The sequence below is a fragment of the Berghia stephanieae genome, chromosome 3, assembly GCF_034508935.2.
Source record: "Berghia stephanieae isolate SIO BIC M18660-M18661 chromosome 3, UCSD_Bste_1.3, whole genome shotgun sequence".
In the NCBI taxonomy this organism is placed as follows: domain Eukaryota; kingdom Metazoa; phylum Mollusca; class Gastropoda; order Nudibranchia; family Aeolidiidae; genus Berghia; species Berghia stephanieae.
This window is the reverse complement of record NC_088362.1, coordinates 46,721,037-46,744,193: the sequence shown is the minus strand read 5'-3', so window position 1 is coordinate 46,744,193 and position 23,157 is coordinate 46,721,037. Positions and strand designations below refer to the sequence as shown.

Sequence of the window (23,157 nt, the reverse complement as noted above, 5' to 3'; positions counted from 1 at the left end):
ATATATTATATATGAGAAGTCAAAAGATCCCTGATAAGTATTAATAAATTTGATTTTTAAATGCTTATTATTTAGGAAACTAGTTGTTCATTGGATTATTCTTGGTAAATTGCAATTTTGTAATAATTGCAGATTATCATCATGATACAATGAGTTTATCCTCATCTAAATTATATCTGTGATTTAAAAAAAGAATTACTGAAATTAAACACATTACAATTTGTATCAATTTCTGGAAATGCTGTTTAAGGATGTGCATATAAACTGCAGGTCAACGACTCGACTTCTTTTCAGAAACTCATCACTAGAATTGAATGTGAAGGTATAGACTTCACCGTTGATTAAATTTGACTAATACTTTTTAATTCATAATTATACTTTTAATGCAATTATCATTATTACAAAATGTGATTAATGTTTTATATCAGATTCTTAAAAGTTGGAACTTCTGCTTTATAGACATTTGGTGTCTGTCCCATAGCAAAAATAAAACTAAACTCGACCAACGTTAACTTTTAATGTTTCATGTTTAATTTTTAATAATGTTTAATTTCATGTGAAAAGAATCAGGTCCATAGAATTGCTTTTATTAACTCAAAATATTGGGAGTTATTATAATAACCGTTAAGTTTATTTGAGGTTTATTGGCTTATTTTGCAATTATCTCACACCAACAAATGCCATGCATGTGAAGTTGGGGATGAATGTTTTGTTTCGTTAATTACGATCGGCAATTTTGATACAACTTTTCACCATAGTATTGAAATGGGGTCATACACTTTACATTCCTTGTCAAAATGGTAGGAGAAAAATAAAATAAGTTGTCAACTTTTTGCTCTCCCTTGTGGATAGTTTTACAGTTTACAGAATGCAAGCATCTGAAATTGTTATTGACATATTGACAAATAAGAAAGTATTTTTCAGACTGATATTCATCAATTTACAAATTATTAAGGACATCCCAAGATACTGTGATTTTTCGACCATCTACAAAATATTCGTTTCCTTTTAATTGTAATTTTTTTGTTTCCAAAGGGTGGTGTTCCACTTCGGAAAAGGATAGCAGTGACCCATTCACCTTTTGACGAACCAGAACAAAGAAATGGGGTTCCATGAAGAATTGTCTGATTAGTTTCATATATTAACACAACTAAAGATAAAAAACTATCGAGTTGATCAGTATTCGAGGATGCTCTATCGTAGTAATGTTTATGAAATTTTACAGTAGATATTTTACTTAGATTTGTTGTGACTTTGGGATATTATTGTCATGGGGCTATTGGTGAAAAAAAAAATTACAGGGACAACTTAGTTTACAGTTTGAAGTTTTCTGTTATACCATGTTCTCAAGTTGAATGAGAATTAATTTTCAAGAGTAATAATTGAAGTGTAAGTTGCTGAATGTTGGAGAGGTAATAATTGCGTAGGCGATAGACAAGATAGACAAATGGTATTTATTTCTGAAGATATCAATTTGCAATGTAACTTGATTTTGAAAAAATTATTGGAATTATTTTGATAAGGGGTAGGTTAGATGTGCTTTTGTCTAGATGTCAAAATAAGAATAAGACCACATTTTTGTGCTCTTTCAAACATGCTAATGGTTTCACGTCTTATGTCACAATCCATTTCAGAATGCTTCAATTCTCCAATGAAATTTCTAATTAGAACTGATAATCTGATATATGAAATTTCTTATTTATATATGTGCTTTTTTTTTTGTTCTGCTTTTGACAGCATACACACCTAAGTAAGGATTATTGCCTCAGAAATTGCAATTTGGTATTACTTGTGACATAAGTAATGGTGTCATCGGTCTAATGTCACAAGTGACACAATGTCGCTAAATAAGATATGCTTTGGTCACATTATTTCCCAACATTTTATTCCAAAAGTTTCTGAACATTGCTGGTAATATAACATATGCAATATTGTTGTTGTTGTTATGTACAATAATCTTTATGAAATAATATATTTGCATTCTATGTTGCTTGTGACCGATGACACCAAAAAGCAACATTTTCTCCAATAGTTGGTAACACTATTGTACTATGATTGTTGTTGATTGTGTCTTTTTGTCTATAACTTACTAAATAAAGTTTGATACTCAACAAAAATCATTTGGTTATTGAGTTTTTTGTTCATTTTGGTGTCACCGGTCACAGGTGACACCAGCAACCCATAGGTATTGTTGACGATATTATGCTGCGTTAGACCTTAAAGTTATCTAAAGGGCCTTTGATTCATGAAGTACAGGGTTTTTGCTACACGTTTAGAAACATAAATGGACTATCAGGTCACTTTTATTTTGAGAAAAAAAAATTGGCACCTTTGACCTTGGCTCATATATATATATATATATATATATATATATATATATATATATATATATATATATTATATATATATATATATATATATATATATATATATATATATATATATATATATATTATATTTTTAAAACCTGGCAGTTTTCATTATTGCTACAGAGACCAATACTAAGGATCCATGAGTCATCATTGAAGAATTTCTTCTACTCTGGCTAAATTATTGCAAGTTTTACGTTAATACCATGTTGCAGATTTATTCATTCATGATACAATGTGTTGTATTCCTTTTTTTTCATCTTTGAATAATATATATCAGTGTGATTTAAAAAAAAAAAGAATCTTTTATTTCTTAGAATACTTAAACCATTAACAATTTCGTATTCAATTTCTTGGAAAAAGGATGCCAGAGAATTTAGAGAGAGAGCTGCTGCCAACAGTGAATACTTGCAGGTGCCAAGACGTCGACTTTCCTTATTACCAGAACACTTCCATCACTCATCTGGAATTGAGAGGGAAAGGTATAAGATCTGTCATCCGTTCGACAAAAATCTAAAGATTTGACTATTTTATCTCTTTTCATTTCATTTGAATTACTGACTTTTCAATGTGCAGGAGTGTGATCTTTATCAAAAATGGTGGATGTAATATTTTGAATATCAGCAGTAAATACAAGATGCTAAAACTTTTGGAACTTCCATGAAATTATAAATCAAATAAGATCATTTGGGTTTGTCCCAGTAGGAAAAAATAAAAGCTCCCAAATTACTACGACCCATACTGTCTCTACTTTTTATGTTTTTCTTTTATATTTTTTCAACATAATCGCTTGGTAAACAGTTTTGTCAACTAGTGTCGATTAAAGTAATCAAGGGTACCAAAGAAGGTTGCTTTTATTAACTGCAAAAATATGGAGGACTGTTTTATCTATAAATCAACACTTAAGTTTATAGTTTGTAAAATCTCAAGGCCTCAAATTTTGACAATAATCCACTCACTACCAAACTTAACTGCTTTACATGCATTTGAGAATGTTTTGGGGGGATTGAATGTTGCTCACTGTTTCAACTAAGATTTAACCCTGTACAGATGGTCAATTAAGCTCTGACTTTTACAATTTTCATCAAAATAGTAGTAACTGCAAAACCCTGGGGTCATACCACTGTTACCTCTCACTTTGTAAAAATGGTATTGTGAGAAAAAAATAAAAATAGAGTTTTGGTCTTACGGTTTTTTTTCTCCTCCCCCTGTGTGGATAGGAATTTTACAGCTTATACAGAATCAAGGCGCATTCATAAATTTTATTGACATATTGATCAATGTTTGATATTGTAGATAGAGTTCTTAATACCCAGACTGAATGATGTGCATCAAATTTTTCAAATTATCTGAAGGAACATAACCCAAGATACTTTGTTATTTGCCTCTCACTTTTCATCTGACTAAAACTGATGCTCGTTTTCCTCTTTTAATTGGTAATTTCCATTTTTTTTTCACAAACAGGAGTGGGGATGTTTTCCCAGGCCGTTTTGGACAGGAAGGGATAGCAGTGGTACTGGGATGTCATCCTCTGGTGGGCCTGGGGGAGGTTCGGCACCCCAGTCACACCAAATGGAAATGGGGCCATCCTCCATGAAGAAGTCTCGTCTTGATTACAGTCAGCCCCTTCATATTGATGTCGAACACAAACGGGTGAGGAAGAAAAAAAAACTATCGGTTGAAAACTCATGTGATTCAGAGGTTTATGCTCTATTGTAGCTCAAATGATTTTTGTAAAACTTTTAAGTAGAATATTTTTTACACTTTGCAATATCTGTTCCTTGCTTTTGGGATAAATTATTGTATGGGGCTTTTGTGAAAAAAAAAAAAAATTGACCATGGGAGGCAACTATGTTTACATTTTGAAGTTTTCTCAGACACCATGTCTGATGGTGAGTTTAAGAGAATTAAGTTTTCAAGATGTGAATAATGTGAAGAGATAAGTTGGCTGAATGGTGGAGAGGTATAGTTAATTAAGGGGAGAGGAAGAGAGATAGACAATGTGGTATTTTAGTTTCTCGAGACATGCCAATTTGGCAATGAAACTTGTAAAATTTTGACCAAAAAATTGAGGGATCAGGGTGGGATTATTGTTTGATATGAAGGAGGATGAGGAATAGATGTTGTACTCTTTGTCATAGATAGTCCAAAATAAGCCCAAAAAACCCCCATTTTTTTGCATCAAATTTTCAAAACATCTGCCTCGAGGAATGTTTTCATATCTTGAATTATCCATCCCATTTTCCTGAGAAACTATGATTTTCAATTCCTACCAATGAAATTACTCTCAATTAGAACTGATAAACATGAATCATAAGAGTTTTTATTTATATATGTATGTATGCTTTTTTTTTCTGTTTTCTGCTTCTTTAGGAACCAGCATACACACCTCAAGTAGAGGCCATTTCTCCTCCAGCCAACAAAGGCCTGAGAGAAGAGCTTCTCACTAGTATTGATAAAGTGGATCGGGAACTGGTGGGTGTAGAGCAGCAGATTGCCAAACTCCTCAAAAAGCAGGTTAGTCTGTGATGTAATTACTGTAATGAAGATTGTTGTTTTATTGGTCAGCTTGCCAATGTTATCTCTTATTTTTATATCTCAAAGTGAACAGTGTTTTTTTTTTTTAGCATAAATGGAATGTTACAAGGCTTTTAATAATAATGATAATAATAATAATAATAATAATAATAATAATAATAATAATAATAATAATAATAATAATAATAATAATAATAATATAATATTAATAATAATAATAATAATAATAATAATAATATAATAATAATAATAATAATAATAATAATAATAATAATAATAATATAAATAATATAATAATAATAATAATAAAATAATAACAATGATAATAATAATGATAATAATAATAATAATAATATAATAATAATAATGATAATAATAATAAATATATAATAATAATAATAATAATAATAATAAATAATAATAATAATAATAATAATAATAATAATAATAATAATAATAATAATAATAATAATAATATACTTTATTCATTAAAAAAAAAAATGGAAATTCGTTTATAGATGTGGCATGCATAAAAATGTATAAATATAAAGTTAAGAGTTTATGGCGACAATGTTTATATTAATTTTACAAAGTGAAATATGTTGTCCCCATGACCCCTAGTTTAAATTTCTATCTATGACAAAATGTATGAAAATAGAATTAAGAATTAATGGTGATACTTTATATATTAATTTTATAAATTGAGATAGATTATCCTTATAACCTCTAATCCACACTTGTGTTTGTATATATTTAAAAAAGTATTTAATTTAAATCACAGTTGCTCATTAAAAATTCGAACAATTCGTGTTCTCAGGAAAATGAAACTCCAAATTATAAATATTTTATTTTGATCTTCAATTGAACACAGTTAGCTTTTATGCACGGATAGGGGAGCTCTAATCGAAACTGCATCAATTTACGATAGATTAAAGAAAAAAGTTTTAAATAGGTGTGTTCTGATATAAATGTCTTCAATTCCTACCTACAATTTTGATTTCTCTTTTTTACAAAGCAATTCATAATGATCGAGAAGTAATTTTAATTCTTTTTGTTCAGGCTCAACTCTTGGAAAATCAAGCAAAACCACAAGTGGAGAAAAATAGCGACGCTGACCTTTCATATGAACCAAGGCATCAAAGTATAGCTCAGATAATTTATGCTGAAAATAGGGTATGTATCCCTTGTGTGCGCCCTCTATTTTACCATTCTCAATTCATACTTCTTTTATATGTTTTATTCCTTCTCTTGAAACCAATTTGTTATACTTTTTCTTCAATGTTTAATTTATAAAAATCAATTATAGAGTCTGCCTGATTCTATTGAAAGTTGGCAGGGGATGGGGGGGGGGGGGGGGGGCAGTAAATAATAGGGAGTCAGTGAAAATGTTTTGTTTTTTTCTCTTCTTTTATAATATTATATATATTATTATTTGCTATGTTGTAAATGCACCTCAGAGTTCATCATTTATTTCAAATTCAGTACAAAGACAACATCTAATGCATTTTATCTGTCAGTTTCTATTGTTTTGATTTGTTTTGTTGCTTTTACCTCTTAAATTTAAGAGATCTGAAAATTTGATGTTTCTATCCCTCAAACAGAAAAGGGCTGAGTCTGCTCATAAAGTTTTTGACAAATTAGGCCCCAAGATTGAACTGGTAAGTCTGATGTAATAAATTGCTAATAAAAAGTTCCAACAAACTTCGTTGAGCTTAACCCCAGCTCCCCACAAACACAAGCGTGATATGTGTAGTAATTATCCACTTCTTGGTTTATTATAAAAGTAGAATCCTTTATAATTCCTATTTTTTATTGTTACTGTATTTATAAGATGGTCAGACATTTAAAAAAAATGTTGATAGAGTTCACCGTATGCCTATATTGGTATAATTTTGATAATTAAAGAAAGATGATGCTTAGGTGTATGAGCATCAATCTTTGATTGCACAAGAAAATTTGGCTGTACAAATATTTAAATTTCCTAGATCTTAAATTTTGTTCCAAGTAAATTTTACTTTGAGATTTTGCTGGAAATATGATATTGGAGATGGAACTTTCATTTACTTCCACTATTATTATTATTTTAAAAAAAAATGTTTTTCTTCCCACCCTCCTTGTTTTTTTACAGCCCCTCTATCACCAGCCTTCGGATACATCGGTTTATCATGAGAATATCAGGAAGTAAGTATAATTTTATTACTTAAAATTGTAATGTCTGTAAGCATTTTTAAAAACTTTTTTTATGCCTTTTTATGTGTTCTGAAGTTTTGATGAATTGAAACGTTTACTTAATAGATCAGTTTAATAAAGGGAGTGAAGTTTTGGGTGGGCTCAGGGATTTATCTTCAACTTCTACATTTTACCACTGCTAACTACTCCAGTCATGTAAACTTACAATACATGTCTGACAAAATCTTACCCACGGAGCTGTAGCTTATCCTCAATTTTTTTCCTGTTAAATGGCCAATAAAAATTTGTTGCCACTCTTTGAATGGGACACAAGTCTTTCAAAGTACTTTCCACTAGAGTTAACAGACCCAGGTTCCAAATCACCACTGGGTGGACAGAGGGTTGGATAAGATCATGAGCTACATACACCACATCTAATAGGCTTCAACAGTCATGACGTCACTTCCCTCGTAATGGTGCATAGTCACTTAGTAACTGGCTCTAAACTATCGGAACAGTGGCGGACGCCCTTATGAAATATTTCTCCGACGAGCATAAAAGTGTATCCAGAGGAGACAAACATTATAAATCTGATCATGTTTTGTCTTTTATACATTCTGATCACATGACAAATGAAAAGTTCCAGCCAGCATGAAGAATAAAAAGTACCGATTTTCTTTGTTTAGAACCACGCTGCTCGCCATTGCTGGTCGACGTGACATCAGACTATTGAATACAATTCATTTTAAAACAATCATTTATATAAAGCAGGTTAGAAATCTCGAATTATGATTATGCATTGTGCAGCTTTGTAGATCACGGTATAACACTTGACTTGTGACCTTGGCCAGTGGCCAATCACAGCGACTCTGTCACCAAAAATGTGTCTTACAAATGTCATGTCTCGTCTTGCTTGTTAAGTGTTTCTGTGGGCTTGGAACCTTTTGTAAAGTACTTTGAGCTCATTCAGTGGATTTTGGCATTTCTCTTAACCAACTCCAGCAACTTCTCATTTGTTTTTCTGACCTGCACACACATTTGCTACTCTAAATGTTAGAAACATATTTATGTATTAGTAGTGGTCTTATGACCTATTATGACCTATGACCTATGACTTATTATTAAGTTAAAGCTTATTCCAATTTCTGTGGTGTTAAATGGTTAGTGACAATTTCTTACCGACCGGAAATCTCTTGAAGAGTACTTTCCATGTTAAGACCCGGATACCTTATCATTGTAAGGTGGACGGGGAAGCTGAAAAAACATCAACAACAAATTTTTAAAAAACAAAGCAATTGTTTACATGTGAGGGGGATATTCCCTCAATTGAGTCACTGACAGCCCCATTGAAGAACATAACCACATCAATGGCAGAGAGTTGGGGAAAAAAAACCCCAACAAAACTTGAGCATTTATATAGCGCAATATCCACTCACCGTGCTTAAAAGCACTTTAAAAGGGGTCTCTGGTCAATAGCAACACATTCCATGTCGGAAAAGACAGTTAGTGCTTTGTCTTGTAACAAGTTAAGTAATGTTGAGAAAATGAAAAAAACATGTTTGCATAATTTTGGCCCTGGTGTTTTGTCCCTTGGTAACGCAGTGTTTACATATTTGCTACACTTGACCAGGGTGTGAATGAGTATCTTATTATAGCAGTGAAAGATATTTTAAGAGCCTAAATTTCTAAAGTTTGTGCTATATGGAATTGATGCGTGTTTCACTGTGACTATTGAGTTGTTTTTAAATTCAGCTAAGAGAGTACATTTGGATGTTACTAATTCCTCAATTATCCTCAATTTAACGATTTTACTTCTGTCCTACCAGGCACAAAGAACATCGTGTTCGTCTCATCCTGCACATGAAGAGGCGTCATCAAGCAAAGAAAATAAGGGTAAATCTTTTTGTTATATAAAATGAATTATAACCAGGGATTTATCCGTGATTTCCACTACTACAAACTAGCCCTGAACACGGATATATCCATGATAGACTATACTAAGACTGCTGTTCGCTTTGTGATTGGCTAATTTTCTAGGAGCAGACTATAATTATATTATTCATGAATTAATGACCAATTGTTTTCCATGAGTTTCATAAATAGACAAGTTTCATTCAACGAAGCGTGGCGTGGGTAAACAAGGGTCATTTTTGACACACTCTCACTGTACTGTAAGGATTTCAAGATGGCGAAACATCTGTTTGCATCAAGAGTTTCACTTTCATAACCAGGCATATCCTGATCAATGCTTGTCCCGAATAATATAGAGCTATGACATTTTATTGCACATGATAATGATATTATTATTATTATTATTATTATTATTATTATTATTATTATTATTATTATTATTATTATTATTATTATTATTATTATTATTTTATTATTATTATTATTATTATTATTATTATTATTATTATTATTATTATTATTATTATTATTATTATTATTATTATTATTATTATTATTATATTTTTACATATTATCTTAAACTGCATAACTTCATGGCCATTTTACGATAAGACACCTTTTTCATCTCTTACCCCGATATTTTTCTTTCTTTATTTTCTCATTCTAGAGACACTTATCAAAATGATCTCATGTTTTTGATCTTACACATATCTTTTTGTTTTTTTTTCACATCCGTTTAACACTAGAATTTACAGGAATATTCAATTGTTATTGAATAGGCTAAACAAAGTTGTCCCGTTAGATTGTAGTGGTAACATGCTTTTTGGAAATGATTTGAAGTAATCCACATTATCCAACGAGTTAAAACAGTATTTGGACTTTTGAAAATGCTGCTGAATTGAAATTGAATGTGATATGAATCTCTTGTCTTCCATTTGATCCAAAATTGATCCACTTTACTTTTGTGTATGGTTTATATTTCTTATTGTCTATTCCAGTTTTCATTGTAAGTATGAATGCATACCCCATTAAAGTATGACAAGAAAGAGGAGAGATTGAATTTTCAAACAATAATCATTTTATCAACATCAAGTTTTATATTTTAGGCTGTGGAAAAAGGCAGTCTTGTTTCATTTAACATGAAAAAACGAAAAGCAAAAAATTTTAATACTAAGTTATTTTGAAAAGTGATGAAAAGAGTTCATTTTCAGCAGTTTCTTTGGGGTGAATTATGAAAAATTAACCAAACACGAACAGTCTGCTATCAATAATAAAACTATTAGCGTTTCAGATTGTTTAAAAAAGTGTTTTCAAAGTGGATACATTGTGCAATTTTTCCCCCTTTCAGAAGCTATTCTACTTATGCCAGACTGTCATTTTTTACTTATTATTTATTTATTTATATTGATATAGATATTATAAATCTTATTTTTCATCTCCTTAGGAGCGTTACTTGACAGAGCGTTATGATCAATTGATGCAATCATGGTTGAAGAAGACAGAGAAAGTGGAAAACAATGCGAAGAGAAAGTAAGAATTGCACATGTTCATGTTTGATTTTATGACTATAACACATATCGATTCCGTCATTGATTGATTGACTTAAACAATGATTCTTCCATCCATCTACCCACAAACCCAGCTTTCATGACCTAATTCGAATTTATATATCTGTACACCTATATCGCATATTATTTGTATCCAACAGAGCTAAGGAGGCAAAGTTGAGAGAATTCTATGAAAAGATTTTTCCAGAAATCAAAAAGATGAGAGAGGAAAAAGAAAGGTATTTCATTCTATTTACTTTTTGAGTTAGTCGAAAATAGTTGTGAATAATTAATCCACAGTAAATGTGTTATTTCCTGCTGGTTTTATGGTTTAATATTGAAACATGATCCATAAACATATGAATCAGATCAGTCAGTAATTATTTTTAAAAAACCATGGGGAGTATACATCAAACCGAGAATAAATTATCATGCATCAAAGTTTCAAAATTGTTAGAAGGCAAATGCATTGCTGCCAAGTGTCATGCATTGCATAAAGTTCATGGAGCCAGAGTTTATTCTGATTTCCTTTGCGTTAAATGGACAGTGACAATTGCTTGCTACCCTTTGGACAAGAAAATAGTCTACTGCAAAGTACTCTCCATGCACTGTGGAAATGTGTGCAAAATGGCTTCCAAAGGGCATAATAACAAGGAGTGTAGTTGTTAGCTTGAACCCTCTGACATAATTTAGGCTATGTTACTAGTTCAAGACCATATCTCTATGCCACAGTGACACTATGAGGTGAGATAGCCAAATCTTTTTTTAAAGGTTGATTCTAAAATAAGTTCCTTCATAGAATCAACAGAGAATCTTATCATTTTTATATTATTATATTTTTTAATGCCTATCACAGCTGCCCTTAAGTGAGACTATTTTTTTACACTCATAAAACATTATTGTTAAATTTTATTTTATCTGTACTATTATTTCTTCTCAGTAAACAAGGAACAAGGAGTGGAGCAGGTGGTTATGTGCGAAGTGATGCGGAGATGGAACAGATCATGGATGGTTTGAATGAACAAGAGGTATGCGCCTGCCATTTACTAGTTCATTTACTTTAAGGATTTTAGCTGCTACAACAGGTCATTTGTTGGGCTCAAAAGGCACCTATATTAAGTTATTGTAAAGAGCTATGGAAAGATTTAGCTTTCATCAGTTAATCTAGTCAAATAAAAACAAATTCATTTCCATTGAATGAATTCTAAACAAGAAAAAGGTGTGGATCAGGCAATTATATCATTTATAATGAGAAATAAAGGAAAGGGAACAGAGAAATGTCAGGTGAATTCAGAGAATACAAATATCCTTCAGTTGCTTGATCGCTCAGTGCTAATGTGTTCGCTCAACTCCCCCTCTCTATTTTCCAAGTGGAGGGTGTTGTACCAATTGGGGTCCAGGTTTGGACCCTAGACAACGTGATCATTCTTTATATCTGACACTTCTCTATCCCCTTTGTTTCTCATCAATGTTAAAATCTAAAGAAGAATTATCCTTATGTTCCGTGTGCTTTGATCAGATCAGATAATTTGGAATTTAAATCACGTGCAAATTTCATGCTCAGTTGTTGAATTTCTCTCATATTTTACAGGAAGAGGAAAAGAAGATGCGCAGTCTTTCTGTGATTCCGCCTATGATGCTGGATGCAAGGCAGAGAAAGATTCGGTTTGTCAACAATAACGGATTGTTAGAGGATGCCATGGAGGTACACAAAGAGGCTCAGTGTTATACCACTCGATGGACAGATGCAGAGAAACAAATCTTCAAAGAAAAATATTTGATGAACCCCAAGAATTTTGTTCTCATTGCTGCATCACTTCCGAAAAAGGTAGTAGTTTAAATATTATTTATCATTGTTGTCAGAGATTACAAATTTGATTGCATTGTTATTGAATTTTGTGATTTATTGTTCACCTATAAGATGATTTGATCACCCTTGAATCATATACCTATGATGTTCGCATGGGTGTACGATCCGATAGTGATGTCGTTTCTTCTTCTCTTTACTAGCCTATCCTGCTTCTTTGGTTTGTGATTGTATTTTTGACAGGGGATATTTTTTTTTCTGTAAATCTTCTGCCTGTTTGTTCTTGGTTATTTATAATTTAGCTTATGATATCTTTAGGTTATGATTTTGATTTACATTTGTACTATTTTTGTTAGATTGCTTGTTTTTTTGTTTCAGCGGTCTCTCATATAACCTCAATTGTGTTGGAAGAGACCTAAAGCAACAAACAAAAGATGATTTGTTGTGTTTGAAAATGATTTTGTCATAGATATGAACAATTTTTGTTCACAGAGTGTTGCTGACTGTGTTCAATTGTACTACCTTACCAAGAAAAATGAGAATTACAAGCAGTTATTGAGGAAACAAAATATGAAACGTAAAAGGAACGTGACTAAAGCACAGGTCAGTCATATTACAGTACTGCCACTACCATTAAAATTTTTAACATGTTATAAGAGGTGACTTTTCAGAGATCATTAAAGTTCTAATTTGAGATACAATAACAACATAACTTCATCACAATGATTAATTCTCTCTAGATACTCACATTGTCTTATAAAGAAAATTTTACTGAGTGAAATATGGACACAGTGTCTCATATTTCTATCCTGCACAACACGCTTATCGCAGTTGTCAGCACTCAGATTGTAGGCCTTTTAATCAACAGACCAGTTGATTTTCGTAATAAACACGAGACAATTCCATTCTTTTGTACTGCATTTATTTTAAGCATACTTTACAGGGAACATTTTTTCAGATTTTAATTCTGTAATTTTTTAAGCTAACTTAGTGTTTCAAATACACCTCCTGACATGAACTGACTCTGTTTGCTCCTTTGAAATCATTTTTTTCCCCTTCTCTTTTTATTAAAATAAAATAAGTTTGACTGACAATCTGTTAATCTAAGAATAAGTAATGCAAAGTAAAAAGAAACCTGTACACTTATCATATTAAGTCATTATTGAGGAAGGATTTTTGTCATTGATCCGACAATACCCAATGTCTCTTTTAGAGATCTCACTTGTGTGGCTTTATGGTGGTGTTTTTTGACCAGTGAGTCATAGGTTCAAATCCCACTTGGAGGCAATGCAAAGTTGAGTTTTCAACTTACATTCGTATCACCAGTCAGGTGTAAAATCATTACTATGCCTGTTTCAGATGTGTTTTTAGAAGTGCCTTACAGACAACATGTCTAGTCCTACATGTACAATGTTGCTTTGGGGACCTTTTGTAAAGCTCTTTCAGCATGTTTAGTGAGTATTGTGCTAATAAATGCTCAAGTTAGTAGTTTTGAAGATATTATAAACACTGCTATGTGATACTTTTTTTTCATCTTCTTTATAATGAGCAGCAGCAAGAACAACTTCGACAGCAACAAGAGGCATTGAGACAACAACAGGAACAGGAACGACAGCAACAGGAACGACAACAACAACAGCAGCAGGAAGAAGTACAGTCAGCCTCTCAGAATCAGGCAGAGACCAATGGTGCCAGTAATGGAAATGCAGATGTTAAAGTTGAAAATATCAAGCAAGAAGAAACCTTGTCGGATGCTCAGTGAGTTGTGATATTGTAGTGTACATATAAAAATGCACAAGTCCACTTTATAAAAATCTAGAGTTCACCTGGGATTAATAATAATAATAATAATAATAATAATAATAATAATAATAATAATAATAATAATAATAATAATAATAATAGTAATAATAAATGTATATTTATATAGCACTTATGCCGAAACTAATCCTAATCTTAAAAATCAAAATCCAGATTAAAAAAAAATATCTATCATATATATTACTGGCTTTGCTGTTCTACACTTCAGCTGATATTGACTTGGTTCTTGTGGTCGTTTGAAAAGGTGGAGCTTGAGCTTTTAAAGAAATATAGTGGAATATTCACTAAACGTGCTGAAATCGCTTTACAAAGGGTCCCTGACCAACAGCAACACGTAACATGTAGAAAAAGACATGACGCCTGTTGGGTGATAATACCATTTTTCAGACAGAGACAACGCTGTTAACGGCCAGGTATTCATTTTACACCTGAGTACGGTGAGAGAATGTGAGTAAAGAACCTTTTCCAAGAATTCAACTATGCTCCGAGCGAGGCTCGAACTCAGGACCTTCTTATCTGAAAGTGAGTGTCATACCACAAGATCACATAGCCGCACTAGACACTCAAAAGAAAGAGATGCCCTGTACTTTGTGACAAAATATGCTGGAAGATTATCAAAGACATGGAATAGTTATTAGTATACAAAGAGAGACAGCAGTGTATCTTTCTTAGAAGTGTACTTTCATTGTTCTATGTTAATACAATCAGGGAAACAATACAAGCTACCGTTTTGTTGAATTCATTCTACTTCCTAGCAGTATTTGAGCAACTCTGAATCATGATTAAATAACTAGTAACAAAAAGGAGTCTGCAGGCCGTCCCTATTTTTTTCCAATTCACTTTCGTGTTCTGTAAATTTTTAATTAATGATTTACTTAAAAGGTGCTAATCTTTAGAATACATCATGGTTTCTTGGATGCTATTTCTTTCTTTACTAAGTTCTTGTAACTTGCAATTGACATGTGTCATTTCTATGGATGAATTTAAAATCTACTAAGCTATTGTAAAGTTGTAAATTGATAATTTCATTTGTATGGAGGAAATCGATATTAGATATCCCCGTGTGATACATATTTTTAGTTCTCTTAATTCAGATATTATTTTTGGAGGAAACTTCTGTTCTTTAAAAAAAATTTTGACATTTGTTTTACGTTGTCATTGTTAAAACCTCTCCGATATAGTACAGTCTAATTACAATGTGGTGATAGAATTTCTTCTTGTTGATAGAAACTGAATCGATCCATCTCAACTTTTTAGCAGGGTGATTACTAAAAGTTTGATATCCTGTCTATGTGTTGATCTATCTGGCCATTTTATCCTTTGTATAAAGTTGTTACGTTGTTCACATCTCTCATTTTCTAAACCATCCTAACTTTTCTTATTTACATAATTTTTGGGTTATTTAATTTTTTTTCTTCCACCAATGAATAAACGAAATTTTACAACATATCATCTGGTGTTCTATACTTTATCCATTTTTTCAAGTTGACTTCTGTGGTGTGGATCCCTGTGTTTTGCAGAGTTTGGTGGTTTCTTTCATGAAAAGTAAGACATATTTCTAGAATGGAAGTACATGTTTTAGAAAAGATACAACTAAGTTATAGAAAGTAGATTATTGGGTAATACATGTCATTTTTCTGTATTAAGTATTATGTACAACTTGTATGTTCTCAGGCGTAAAGTAGATGTGAAATCAGAGGCGAAAGATAAGGACGGAGAAGGTGGTTCAGGAGATACGTCTAATGCAACAGAACAAGAAGGTATTGTGAACAAAGTTTTGTTTCTCCTTACATTGTTAACATATGCAATTTTCTCTTTTTCTGTCTCCTTCTTGTATTATTTTGTGAACCAGAGACCAAAAATTGGATATGAATAATGTGTCTATATTATCAAAAGATATTTTAGCCCCTAATTCTGCGAAGACTTTAATGATTACATAAAACCATCTTACAAAAAACTTTTTTTGGGGTTTAATTGCCCTAAAACGGTCATTTTGAGTTTTATTTACTTAAACAGCTGAACGTATCAGGTCTGATATGACTGACATGGTTTGTTGTGCCTGACTGTATCCCATATCTGCTGTAACTTAACTTAGATAGTTAGGATAGAATGGGGGTCTTGATAGCTCTGTTGACCTCCCTGTCCACCCAGCAGTAAGTCTGTTTGATCTGGTGGAAAGTACTTTGCAATAGCATACCTGCCAACCCTTCCGCTTTTGGCGGAATCATTCCTATTTTCACTCTTCCCTTTTTGTACTATTCCGACATTGTCTCTAAAATTCCGATTTCCCAAAAAATGCTGATAATGGTAAGAATAAAAAAGAGTGAAGAGAACAAGGAGGAGGGGGGGGGGGGGTTGTTTAAAAGGGTGAAATTTCTATTTTTTGTCTCAAATTCCTATTTTTAGGCGTTCAGATTCCGCTTTTGGAATGTGAAGGGTTGGCAGGTCTGCAATAGACTAGCATCCTTTCCAAAGGGTAGCAAGCATTTGCTATTGTCCATTTCGGGCTAAAGAAACCAGGATAACTCGGGCTCCATGACCCTAATGGCTCTAAATGAATACTTTTATTCTTTAGTATAAAAAGTGAAATTATAGATAATAAAAATCAGTCAAAGTCAACGCTGTATGTTTATTTTAAAGAGAGAAATCAAAGATTTTAAATGGACACGATTGGTGATGAGAGGTTTACTTTTATATGATTTGAATATGTTATTTATCTCTCAAAAACATTCAAATTGAATCTCCTGTAGGTGGAGTTCACCAGTGTGCCGTTTGTAAGGTGGAATTAGCTCATTTTGGTCTGAGTCGACCCATCACGTCTGCCAACTGCGACCAATATGGAATGTCACAGTGTGATCTACAGCCTGATATGAGAGTCTGCAGTTCTTGTCGCTGCCAGACTGTCCGCAAAAGATTTTCTCAGTAAGTTTACTCAATATTTTTCTTTTTCTTTTTTGAAATGCGATTATTTTTATTATTATTATTGTTATTATTATTATTATTATTATTATTATTATTATTATTATTATTATTATTATTATTATTATTATTATATTATTATTATTATTATTATTATTTTTATTATTATTAATATAAAATAAATAATTGTTTAAATTAAAAAAAAAAACATAACAATCTTTTTCATATATTTTTTCACTTTCATTTTCACTTATCATATCGTCGTGTATTTCAGTTGCCCCATTCCAACTTGTCGGACACCGAAGAGAAGAACTAAAAGACTTCGTCCTGTCCCAGCCATGTGGCATGAGCAGTCAGCAGAAAACAAGGCCAAAATAATGGAAGAGCTTGGTAGGCTGAAAATTATCTACTTAAAATTTTTATTTATGAATATTTATCATGAAAAATAACTGACATGCATTATTTTTCTTTTTTTTTTCATATAAACTTATTGATTCAGTTGAGCATTATGGTTGTTTCACATCTAATAGAAAAGGAAAAATTGTGGTACCTTCCTAATAGTCAGTCGTGCATCTTAATGGAATCAGTCTGACATTAAAGGAGACATCTAGTTTTATGTCAGGCTGAATTGCAAGCTGAAAAATCAATTGAAAATCCAAATTTGTGCAATCGAGTGGAACCAGTATCTTTTTCTTTTTTAAATAAATGAATTTTGCTTTCTACACTGAAAAAACCCAAAACAAAACAAAACAAATCCTGAAGAAACATAAACCTCAAAATTTTATAATTCTGGTGATTTTGACTTTTTTCCAATTTTCTGTGTCTGGTTCGTTCCATCATGGACAGTGGTTCATATTTTAATTTAATTTTTTTTAATCTCCAGATCTGAAAGAGGACATTTCCAAGTGTTGTTCTGCTTGTTTTAATCGTATCCTGAGACGTCTTGGGTCAACCATGGCAGCTGGTGGAGATGCAGCTGTGTCGTCAGCTGGTGCCACTGTGGTGACATCTGGGCCAGCAGAGAGCACCAGTGAAGGTAATTTCAATGTCTTGCTGTCATTTATCTGCCTTAAGATATGTGGTCTAGTGGTATGACACTCATTTTTGGATCGGAAGGCCTGGGTTCGAGCCTTGAGCTCAGCGCATAGTTGAGTCCTTGGAAAAGGCTCTTTACTCACATTCTCTCACTGTACTCAGGTGTAAAATGAGTACTGGTCGTTAACTGCGTTGTCTTTATCCGAAAAATTGTAATATCGCCTTACAGGCGTCATGTCCCATCCTACATGTTAAATGTTTCTGTTGACCAGGGACCCCTTGTAAAGCGCTTTGAGCACATTTAGTGGGATATTGCGCTATATAAAGCTCAATTTAAAAAAACATTTTTTAAGTAAAGTGATGTGATAGTGGTTAGATCAGCTTCTCTGAGGTATAAGTCATCTATGGAATGTAAGGTCACTGATTTAATCTTGATGGTGACAACAGTTTATTTGTTTTGTTTTGTTTTTGTTTGTTTATTCTTTCTTTTTGTGTCTTAATGTTTTAGAACTCTTTTTAATTTTTATCTTGTGCCTTTCAAATTCTCTTTCAATTTCTTTTAAGATTTGGTGGAAACTTCAAGATGGACAGAGGAAGAAATGGATGCGGCAAAAAAAGGTAACAAGTGTAGATATAATTAGTAATTTATGAAATCACAAAAAAAACCCCAAAAAACCATTAAATCTTTCAGTACACAATCTTGTTCACATCTTTTGTTTTAAAGCATAGTTTGAAAAGTGTTGGTAAGTGAAAGAAAAAAAATTTACTATTTGCACCTGGTGATGGAATCATTAAATGCATCAAGAGACTCCTTCATGTTTTTTTTTTTGTTTTTTTTCGTTATTATATTTAGCATTACGCAAGCATGGGAAAGACTGGCCCTCCATCGCAACAGCCATAGGAAGCAAGACAGAGGCTCAGTGCAAAAATTTTTTCTTCAATTACAAGAAGAAACTCAATTTAGAGGCCATTGTAGTTGAACACGAACAGGTATATCAAAAACTTGTCAATTTATATATTTATTTTGATTGCCACTTATTATGTTTACGTAATTTGCTTAGCCAAATTTATAAGAGCACAACCATAATCTGCTCTTTAGTAACCAACAAAGCACTATAAAAGGACAGCAAAAAAACAAACGAACACACAATACAAGAACAATAAAATTACCTTAAAAAAAAGTGGCATTATTTTGAAATCTTCAGATATTAATTATATCATTTACATAAACATCCCTGAAGGATTATGCTTACTTATTTAACTTAAATCAAAAGAATTCCATTTTTACTGTCTCTGGCAATATTTATGGAGAAAGTTGCTTCATTCAAATTTTCTCTCATCCGTCCAGGGAGAAGACAGGAGGACAACATCAATTTGCGAAAGCATCACATCTACAGTGACGGCCAATTCTGAAGAGGAAGTGTCTCTTAGTGATGATGAGAATGATGAAGACAACGGAGATGACAGTGACACGGCTAGTGCACCCAGTCCAACTCCTTTGAGAATGGAAGAAGGTAAGTCGGGAAAATCTGATTATTCTCTCCTTTAAGGGTTTTCCTGTTTTATTTATTTATTTTTTTCTGTTTTGTTTTGTTTGTTTGTATGATGTTTTCTTTTCTTTTACAAACAGGATGACTATTATTAACATCCTGATTTTTAAAAAATAAATTTTTTTTTCTTTTCATTGCATGGTGCATTGACAAATAATTTTTAAATACAGCTCTGGTAAAAGGATGGTGATATGGGAATAAACAGTACCGCCTATTCTTTTCTCGGGCAGCATTTTAAAACTCTTAGAGGCAGGTCATTATCCCTTATTTCTATTTTCTTCTAACCAGTAAGTAATAAGGTGATTAAAAATATCATCTAAAAATTTCATTTTTTGACAGAGGAAGTCCCAGCAGAGAAGAGAACAACAACACCAGGGGATGCTCCAAGTGATAGTGTAGGATCAGCACTGCCAGCCAACCTGAGTGAAAACAAACAGTTAAGTGGATCACAAGGCAGTCTGCGAAGCATTGATAATGACAGCAGCGCTACCATGAGTGCAGATGAAGGTGAGCTCCGTGAGACTGCTTGTCTATATTTGGTATTCTGTCACATTTTATTTGAATCTTAAGTTAAAATAATTAAAATTATCAACTTGAATTTTTGCAGTTTACAGAATTACGATATATTCATTCACTCAAAGCATATTACTTATTCTCTGCTGTCATCATTTAGATTTCAAAGTCTGATTCAGCTTCTCTGTCACCCAGGCATAATACCAAATTGAGTCTGTAATATACAGGCCTCGAAGTGGGCCGGGAAAACCGGGAAAAGCCGGGAACTTTATTTTGAAATTTCCCGACAGGGAAAAGCCGGGAAAATCGGTGAAAATTGTCTGGGGCCGGAAAAAAGCCGTGAGAAAAATTTAGGTGAACAACAACCCAACATGTATTCTTCCGCGTAATCATTACCCAACCTGCGAACGATCGGCTTAGAGCATGGCAGCAGCCTCTTATGGTTTCCTCACACTACTAGGCCCTATGTTATGACGATCGACCCAATCAGCAAAGTCCGGTCCGCATTCGTAGAGTACACAGACTATTACCATGTTTCCTGTGCATGACGTAATTATAGTGGTTTAGAGTCATCGCTGAAACACTGGAAGACGGCAATGGGATAGTTGCGTCAGTTGTTGAATAAATTATCCAGGCACGGTTGATAAGTAAAAAAACCAAATTATGTTGTAGTTACATTTGAAACAAAGTATATCACTGATCTCGTCTCATTGAGATATAAAGAATGATATAAAAATCAAGAAAATCGGCCGATAAATAAAAAAGTTGCTAAAAAAAATCGAAAATAAACAAAAGCAATTTTTGAAGTCGAATTTATTCGTAAAACAGTTGGTTTTAAACCGATTTTTCTGAAACAAGGACCAATGTTCTTCTTTTTTCAAGCCGATTTCAACAATGTGACTTTCAAATTCCTCAGAATTACATTTTTTACTTTTAGATTTTGGCTTTTAGGCCTACTCAAAAAGGTGTTATATTCCTTGCCACTTGCACAACAATAGCGTAATACATCGACGGCGAGAAGCATCTTTGTTTCGACCAGCCGGTTCGGTTAGATAGCCTGTGATTGGTCGAAGACTTAAAGACGCTTGATTCACTCAGTCGACTCATCATTGTCGACAAGACAAGAGTGCTAGAAACACACATCCCTCCCCTCATCTTAGTAGTGTGTGTGTGTGTGAGTGTGTTTTTTTTTTTTTTGGTTTTTTTTTTGTGTTTTTGACTTGGTCATGAATGCGTTTGTTAGCTAAGCTAAGAAAGACGGTCAACGTCCTTGGGCTACTTTAATTAATTTTCGTGACTTGTTATTCAATTATTTGGAGATGGCAGATTAAGGTTGTTTACTCATTGTAATTTGTACTAAGTTTGTTTTGTCTGTCTCTAGATTAACTAGCTTTATTTCATTCATGTGCAATTCAATAAGTAGGCCACAAGTCTTTGGACGCTACTTTCTCTCTCATAGTAATATTCAAATGTCTTTTTCTCTCTATTGATTTCTCTTCTCTTTGTCTCTTTTCTCCCCATTTCTCCTCTCTCTCTCTCTCTCTCTCTCTCTCTCTCTCTCTCTCTCTCTCTCTCTCTCTCTCTCTCTCTCTCTCTCTCTCTTTTTTTAAATATTTTTTTTTGCATGTTGTAGGAGGCCTAGACTTTACAGGAATACGTCCAAGTATTAATAGCCAGAGTCAATATATTTCTTTCTCTCAGTCTCAGCCACTCTCTTTTTCACTCACATCTCTCTCTCTCTCTCTCTCTCTCTCTCTCTCTCTCTCTCTCTCTCTCTCTCTCTCCTCTCTCTCTCTCTCTCTCTCTCTCTCTCTTCTCTCTCTCTCTCTCTCTCTCTCTCTCTCTCTCTCTCTCTCTCTCTCTCTCTCTCTCTCTCTCTCTCTCTCTCTCTCTCTCTCTCTCTCTCTCTCTCTCTCTCTCTCTCTCTCTCTCTCTCTCTCTCTCTCTCTCTCTCTCTCTCTCTCTCTTCTCTCTCTCTCTCTCTCTCTCTCTCTCTCTCTTCTCTCTTCCTCCTCTCCCCTCTCTCTCTCTCTCTCTCTCTCTCTCTCTCTCTCTCTCTCTCTCTCTCTCTCTCTCTCTCTCTCTCTCTCTCTCTCTCATTTTTTTTTTTTTTTTTCCCACGGATGGTGTAGCTAGATACTGGATGGCTTGTTTAGTAATATGTACTACAGTCATAATTTCCCCCTCTTTTTCTTCTCTCTCTCTCTTTCTCTCTCTCTCTCTCCTCTCTCTCTCTCTTTTCTCTCTCTCTCTCTCTCTCTCTCTCTCCTCTCTCTCTCTCTCTCTCTCTCTTATATATATATATATATATATATATATATATATATAATTTAGGTATTGGTAACTGGTCTAGAATTGATGAATATGCTTGAAAATTACTACCTTAAAATTTTCCCTAGAGCCTGGAAAAAACCAGGAAAAAACCGGGAAAAAGCAGGGAAAAATATTTTCCTGAATCACTTCTAGGCCTGAATATATATAAAATATATATATATATATATATATATATATATATATATATATATATATATATATATATATATATATATATATATATATATATATATATATATATATATTTGTGTTTTCTTTTGGCTTCTAATAATAAGATAGCCCGAGCTATACTGAAGATGATAAATTTTAAACTAACTCTTGAGTCTAAACTTGAAGTATAGAGAAGAAAATGTTAATGAAAATATATAAAGCACTAGTTCATCTCTCAATGTAGAATCATGTCTCTTGTTTCCAAAATTGAATTTCTCTTCTGCAGATTCAATTATTATTGTAATCAAAACTGAATTTTTGTTGAAAAATATAAAGCAGTGTTTTATTTACCAATTTATCATATAAAATTCTGGATTGGAATTATAACACAACTTTTTAAATAGCATTTCTAAATAATGATCCATGTAGAATAGGATGTTCATATAATGTAATATACTAATCAATTAATACAACATGTAGGATCCATAAAATGC

General features: G+C 32.7%; 1 protein-coding gene across 1 annotated transcript in view; it reads left to right on the top strand.

Annotated features, from left to right (window-relative positions):
* LOC144969258 (uncharacterized) overlaps nt 1-23,157 on the top strand; it is a 78,418-nt gene that overhangs the window by 28,599 nt on the left and 26,662 nt on the right. The window contains 22 exon segments of the mRNA XM_078908370.1: nt 2,733-2,851; nt 3,834-3,894; nt 3,897-4,022; nt 4,743-4,886; nt 5,967-6,080; nt 6,509-6,565; nt 7,036-7,088; nt 8,903-8,969; nt 10,432-10,517; nt 10,696-10,773; nt 11,475-11,562; nt 12,126-12,362; nt 12,834-12,944; nt 13,894-14,099; nt 15,810-15,922; nt 16,913-17,084; nt 17,356-17,471; nt 17,965-18,117; nt 18,681-18,734; nt 18,970-19,106; nt 19,465-19,630; nt 20,006-20,173. Coding sequence (XP_078764496.1) covers nt 2,733-2,851; nt 3,834-3,894; nt 3,897-4,022; nt 4,743-4,886; nt 5,967-6,080; nt 6,509-6,565; nt 7,036-7,088; nt 8,903-8,969; nt 10,432-10,517; nt 10,696-10,773; nt 11,475-11,562; nt 12,126-12,362; nt 12,834-12,944; nt 13,894-14,099; nt 15,810-15,922; nt 16,913-17,084; nt 17,356-17,471; nt 17,965-18,117; nt 18,681-18,734; nt 18,970-19,106; nt 19,465-19,630; nt 20,006-20,173 — 2,626 coding nt within the window.